Source organism: Trachinotus anak, unplaced genomic scaffold, assembly GCF_046630095.1.
Source record: "Trachinotus anak isolate AG129_WGS33_773 ecotype Australia unplaced genomic scaffold, CSIRO_AGI_Tana_v1 ptg000002l, whole genome shotgun sequence".
Classification (NCBI taxonomy): domain Eukaryota; kingdom Metazoa; phylum Chordata; class Actinopteri; order Carangiformes; family Carangidae; genus Trachinotus; species Trachinotus anak.
This window is the reverse complement of record NW_027273853.1, coordinates 16,750,908-16,757,185: the sequence shown is the minus strand read 5'-3', so window position 1 is coordinate 16,757,185 and position 6,278 is coordinate 16,750,908. Positions and strand designations below refer to the sequence as shown.

At 37.3% G+C, this 6,278-nt stretch overlaps 1 protein-coding gene and 1 long non-coding RNA gene across 4 annotated transcripts; one reads left to right on the top strand and one right to left on the bottom strand.

Annotated features, from left to right (window-relative positions):
* Positions 1–15: 15 nt before the first annotated feature.
* On the bottom strand, positions 16–1,408 carry LOC139635333 (uncharacterized). Of its 2 annotated transcripts, none has more exons than XR_011694177.1 (3): positions 1,280–1,408; positions 858–972; positions 16–144 (listed from the first exon to the last, which is right to left on the bottom strand). It is a non-coding gene; the product is annotated as an uncharacterized lncRNA (long non-coding RNA). The 2 variants fall into 2 exon arrangements; XR_011694179.1 differs by having other exon boundaries at positions 858–975; positions 1,280–1,405.
* Positions 1,409–2,420: 1,012 nt separating this feature from the next.
* Positions 2,421–5,759, top strand: endouc (endonuclease, polyU-specific C). Of its 2 annotated transcripts, none has more exons than XM_071502457.1 (9): positions 2,421–2,556; positions 2,915–3,035; positions 3,274–3,330; positions 3,422–3,521; positions 3,600–3,711; positions 3,812–3,933; positions 4,767–4,879; positions 5,041–5,191; positions 5,272–5,759. In XM_071502457.1, exons 1-9 carry the CDS (start codon positions 2,436–2,438, stop codon positions 5,545–5,547), a joined length of 1,173 nt encoding a protein of 390 aa, XP_071358558.1. In that variant the 5' UTR covers positions 2,421–2,435; the 3' UTR covers positions 5,548–5,759. The 2 variants fall into 2 exon arrangements, with proteins under 2 accessions (XP_071358558.1, XP_071358566.1); XM_071502465.1 differs by having other exon boundaries at positions 2,488–2,569.
* The last annotated feature ends 519 nt before the right edge of the window (positions 5,760–6,278 follow it).

Here is a 6,278-nt window from a genome sequence, read left to right as displayed (position 1 = left end):
TGTCAAAAATTTGTACTCTGTACTAAACAAAATATTACAATGATGAAAATACCTTTTGACTTTTGATTTTCCAACATATAACATCTAGTGCAAGAGACCAAACTGAGACATTCGTTTATGAAGTGGTAGTTCATGGTTCTCTGACTGCAAAGCAAAACACGAGATAAAGAACATTTCAGTCTCAAGTTATGACTTGCTTTGATAAAAGTAAAGCTGGCTTCAATCAAGAATTTAGTTTCTTATTTTTAGAATTCTTCTTTGTGCATAGTTTTTATCATTTTGTTTGGTACAAATGGTTAAAATTGTAAGAAATCCCCAAGGGAAACCCTTCAAATTTGACACAAACATCCACTTTGACTAAAGGTTGAAGGTCAAAGTCATTGTGACCTCGCAAAACATGATTTTGGCCTCTTGAATATGATATCTGACGACCACCATGAGGGAATTGCTTTAGATTTGGCACAAACATTCACTTGGACCTCACTAAACATGTCTGTGGCCATAACCCAGAAATTCATACACTAATTATGACAAAATACAGAAACACTTCTAGCCATTATATAATGCTGTAACTCAGGAAGGGGTGATTGAGACCAAATCTCTTTCAACTTAGCTCGTTGGCAGAGGCATTCAACCATGAAGCGGTAATTCTAGTTACTTTATGAATTGTGATAATAACATTTAATTAATAAAAAAATTACATTTTTGTATGAGAGTTCAGATTTTATAATGCCCTCCCACCTCCTTCCCTCTCTTATTCTTTCTTTCATTTTCTTTGTAGTCCTTTTTCTAATTTTCTTGTCTCTTCGGTCTCTTCTTTAATTGCATCTTCTAATCTGAAATAAACTGATATTTACCTTTTTGACTGAGTAGGTTCCTCTTCATATTGCCATCCTGCCTTCACTCCTCTAATCTTTAATGTCTTTTGTCCTCATCTCCTCATGTCTCTTTTCTTCTTTAATTGTTTCTCCTCTGCTTTGTAATAATAAATGGCAGACAAAAGGGAGTAATATTTAAAAACTTCAGCTTCACAGCCCTTTAATCTCAAGCAATAAAGCAATTCAAAGGTATTCAAATAAATCCAAATAAATTCCCCTCAAAGCAATTCCATTCAAATTAATTCAAATTAATTCAAGACAATTTAGCTAAATTCAAATTAATTCAAAGAAGTTAAAATAAATGAAATCCAAAGAAACCCAGTTCACATGAATTCAAATCAACAAGGAAAACTGAATTCAAACTGAGGTTGAGGAATCAAATTGCTTTCATGGAGACTTACCTTCAGGCTCAGCGGATCTCTTGCGCCCCCTGCTGCCATCAATCTGTCCGCTCCTCTTCCTCAGAAGCCAGGTGGAGAGCCAAGTGGGGGTTCAGGTTGGCGTCCAGGTGAGGAGCCACATCACATCACATAAACAAACCATGTTTTACCACAATAACTTCATGGAAAAGTCATCACACTATTGAAATAAAAGTACCATGTCACACATTAAATCATATTTAGCACAAAGTACATGAATATCTGCAGTAAAGACAAATACATGTAGGTGTCATTACTGACTGAGGCCTTACAGATAGTTTGAGCACTAATAAAGTTTAAGTGTACAGTTTATTATAACATTACTGAATGCATGCTAACGGTAAACTAATAAATTATAAACCAGAGTCTCCTTGTGAAAACTGATTCAAATTATTTATCACTAATGAATTAAGGAGCATGTGAAGGATTAGGCTGAATGAAGCTCTTGGTGGATATATTGTTTCTTGGATAATTTTCTTAATCTCACTTTATCCTGCTGAGGGTCTAGATGTTTTATTAAAGTCAATTGCTAAACCTGGATAATCAACATGGTAAAGTGAGCAGCTGCCCAGGGGCCCCAACAGCTCCAGGTGTATTCCATAGCATTAATGTCTACAAAATTTGATTGACAGTCCTGCATCTTATGGCACAGGCTTCATAGAGTGATTCTGTGTCAAAATATAGTTGTGAGACCTGAACTGTTTCTATTTGTTGCTCATTTGTTGTGGTTGTTGTTTGCTGTAAAGTTGTTTTTTATCAAAATCCTTCCATTAAAAAAAAAAAAAAAAAATATATATATATATATATATATATATATAAATCAATACATGTGACAGTTGTCTCTAATAATCAATTAATTAAAAACTTAATTAGTATTCTCCGGAGATTACGTTAACAGCCTGTTCTTCTTCTGTTTTTTTGTTTTGTTTTGTTTTGTTTTGGGGTTTTTTTTCAAAAACTGTAAACTGTTTAGTTCACTTTCGTAGGAAACCAGGGGAAACTACCAAATCTTCACATTTGAGAAGCTGGTCAAAGTGGTTTTTAGAGACACGCAGAAACACAGAAAGCCCAGATTTGATTAAAAAAATGACACCAAAGTTTGAAAAGAATATTGTCCTGAGTCTGTTCTATAGTTGGTATGAGCACCAGTCACAGGTCATCGCTGGACAGCTATAATCTCTCCACAGATTGCCCCACCTTACTTTATGCAGACATCTGCGGCTCCCTCTCCCTTTGCTCCCGTCTTCAGACAAATGCTGGTAAACCAAGCCGGTGCGGTGCTTCACATCTGACTTTAATCTGCAGTTTTTCTCTACATGTTGTCACACAGTGAACGAACCGACACAACACAGCCAGACCTGACTGGGGCATGAGTTTGACTACGTGATAGGACCTCCTGTGGCACCGAAGTGAAATCTGCACTTGTATTTATATTTTACAAACCACGTTTTACTGTGGAAAACACAAAATGAATGCATTTGAAGTTGTGAACACTGCTTCACTGCAAAAGGAGAAACACTTTCCTCAGACAAAGCGCCCTCTGGTGTCTATACAATTTAAATATGTGGGCCTCAGCACTAAAAGGGTTCATACTTATCCAGATTTGCCCATGCGCAGTTAATGGACATGGTCTCAGTGCATCGTGGAGACTGGACCTACAGCAAAACAGACAAGGGAGTGCTCTGCTGTGGTCCGTGCTGAAAGAGTGGAAACTTGCAAGAAGTATCATGGCTACAAGGTATTTCATTTTATTTTTGACCCTTGCATTAGTTTGAAAATAAAATTACTCCCTGTACACAAGTTCAATTTAGCCACATTGCTGCAGTTTCTATAACTATCTGTTGTCTGTAATAATGTTTTTTATATTAGAAAAATACCACTGACTAATTACAGAATCTGAATAAAAAGTCAGAATAACCAGGCTGCTGTCACTTTTAACATATTTATCCAAAATGTGTCAAATGTGTGATGTACAGGTTTTGTGGAGTCCTTGTCCTTCTTGCAGTGTTTCTCAGTGGACTGAATGCATCAAGGTACAGTAGCCTTAATTAAGACTCCTCTTGAATAACTGTGATTACAATGTTTTTCTCAGTATTTGCCAGTTGTGTGTGCTTTCTGTAACAGACCAGCTGTAAACCAGGAACTATCCAATCTGTTCAATGAGCTGTGGAGGCTGGATGTGAATCGCATGAAGCCTGGGATAGATTACACAGTATCTGTTCAGGTATGGAACATACTCTTATTCACGTGACACGTAACCCTCTGTTTTTACAAAGATGAATTTTATGTGTGAACTATCTAGGGGAGAGCCAGTTTTGTAAGCCAGGGCAGCCATGTTGTGCAGGACCACGCCACCCAGCCTCTGTTCTCCAACGTTAATGAGAACAAACTAAAGAACACGACCACCATCTCCAGTAAGTGTCTATGGGATAGACAGAAATAGCTTCTCACTTTCTGAGCCTAAAAAAGTAATTTGCAGACTTTCCTACAATAAATGGGATTTCTGTGCTGCAGTGTTCATGAAACTCCTGGACAACTATGAGCGATCCATAGGCGTGACAGAGCGAGTCACAACAGAGGAGCAGACTGAGATTAATCTCTTCCTGGATGCCGTCTTACAGACAGAAGTCATGAAGGTACATTTGACATGTTACAACTAGTTGTATCTAACAAGCCTCACACATTTTAATGGTTCAGTTACTCATGTCTGTTCCACAACTCCTCATTTCCCCACATCTGTATTTTTTCCGTCTATATGTCTTAGGCTTCTCAGACCGAGAAGATAATGTGCAACGTACATAATAAGTTGTTTTGTTTCCCACCAACTGTTTCTGGTTTGTTGTTTGTGGTTTTGAGGCTGCAGCTGAGCTCCTGTGGGAGTTTTGTCTCTTCCTGTCTCAGTTCGACACTGAAAACATTACTTCATAGTGTTAGAGAGAAATAAAACATCTAAAACATCTGTCTGCAGCTGTGGAATGCTGCCTTGGCCTCAGCACTCTCCCCAAAGAGGATAACAGGAAGAATGTGGACATACTGTACTTGTATTTCAGAGAAATGCATGAAATGATATAGACCCGATGACTGTAGTTGACATTAGGAAAAAAGCAATTTAAGTGCTCTATATTCAAGAGTACTATTGTATCTATATATTGTAAGTTATTGTAAGTATTCTAGTGTTAGTAAATGATTTTTAAATGGCTTTTTCAACAATTTCAACAACTAAAGCTTAATGCATCTTTAAAACATGTTTCTGATACTTTTATAACAATGAAATGCTTCTGGTTTATTCTTAAAAAAGACAACACACGTTTTTACCCATTAAAAGATGTAAACTCAAAAAAGAATATTATAAATTTTTATCGTGTTGGAGCTGAGTTGTCCTCTCTCATTGTGCTCATTTGATCTGTTCTTTATTGTGAGAAAGACTTGCACCAGAGTCGTGAATGTCATAAATGTGATTTCTCCACAGCGGGCTCATAAGTACCTGGTGAGCAAAGGACAGTCCAGCGCTGACTCCCGTCTGTTTAAGCGTCAGCTAAACTTGATCTGGTTCCACCTCTACCACAGACAGAGAAACACAGGGTGAGATACTGAAACTGTCATATATAAGATACAGACACTTGTCCATTTGTTAGATTCATCATTCAATCAGTATAAAAGCAATGGATCAGTGGATTTACTGCAATTGTGTAAAAGATTAAATAATTATTTTTGAAGTAATTCTAAACTGAAACATCCACCAGCCTGGACTCCTGTGGATTCGAGCATGTCTTTGTTGGAGAAACAAGATCTGGAACAGAAATCATTGGTTTTCACAACTGGATCCAGTTCTATCTGCAAGAAAAAAACAGGCACTTGGACTACAAAGGATACAAAGCCAGGGAGCGCGACTTAGTAAGTAAAAGTTCATCAGAAGGGACGTGGCCTAATAACATAATCTGTTGTTTTTAAAATCCACATGTTTGTTCCCACAGCCCGATCAAGACGACCATGTTCTGAACCTTCAGTTCAGCTGGCACGGAGTGGTGAAACCCGTTGGAAGTGCCTTCATCGGGACCAGCCCTGAGTTTGAGATGGCACTCTTCACCATCGTCTTCCTCATGAACACAGAGAGGAGCACCGCGGTGCTGGTCAACATTGACCAGTGTCAGATGGAGCTGGTGGTCATCAGACACGGACGCTCCCTCGGTACAGCGTATCCCAGGCTGCTCAGCAGCAACAGCCGACATATTAGTCAGCACTCGCACTGAATTCACTTCTGATGAAAAAGTGATATTTGCATCCTTGTTTGACAACATGAGGCACAAATGGACTGTGGTTTGGTTAAAACAGCACAGACCTGCTTAGTGTAGGATTCATCTTTATCAGGACTGAATTACTACAATTTCAATAAAAATAACTAATGCTTTTTACAATCAAATATTTGTTTTTTTTTTTATGTAGTGTCTATCTATCCATCTATCTATCTATCTATCTATCTATCTATCTATCTATCTATCTATCTATCTATCTATCTATCTATCTATCTATCTATCTATCACAAGGTCACTACAGCTGTGTTAATACTGTTTTGTTTTGTTTTGTTTTGTTTTGTTTTGTTTTGTTTTGTTTTGTTTTGTTTTGTTTTGTTTTGTTTTGTTTTGTTTTGGTTTGGTTTGGTTTGGTTTGGTTTGGTTTGGTTTGGTTTGGTTTGGTTTGGTTTTTACATAACAGAGACCAAGTCCCCTCACTGCAAAAGTCTAATAAATGAATATGCTATACAAAGCCTCCATGTCCCTATCCTATTTATTATTATTGGTCTGGGGTTATATCAGGTCAAAACTTGAGGCTTAAAACAAGGACAAATCAAACTAAATCTATTTGAATGGCCGGACACCAGAAGAGAACGTATGTTTTATTTATTTACTATAGTAAAAAAAATCATGTTTTATAAGTTTATAAGTGCAGTAAAAGTATAGTCTCTCAAAAAAATTGAAACATA

Coding starts and splice junctions, on each gene's coding strand:
- endouc (XM_071502457.1), top strand. CDS start 2,436: ATGAGCACCAGTCACAGGTCATCGCTGGACAGCTATAATCTCTCCACA. Junction 3,331..3,421: donor AGTGGACTGAATGCATCAAG/GTACAGTAGCCT, acceptor TTTCTGTAACAG/ACCAGCTGTAAACCAGGAAC. Junction 3,522..3,599: donor ATTACACAGTATCTGTTCAG/GTATGGAACATA, acceptor TGAACTATCTAG/GGGAGAGCCAGTTTTGTAAG.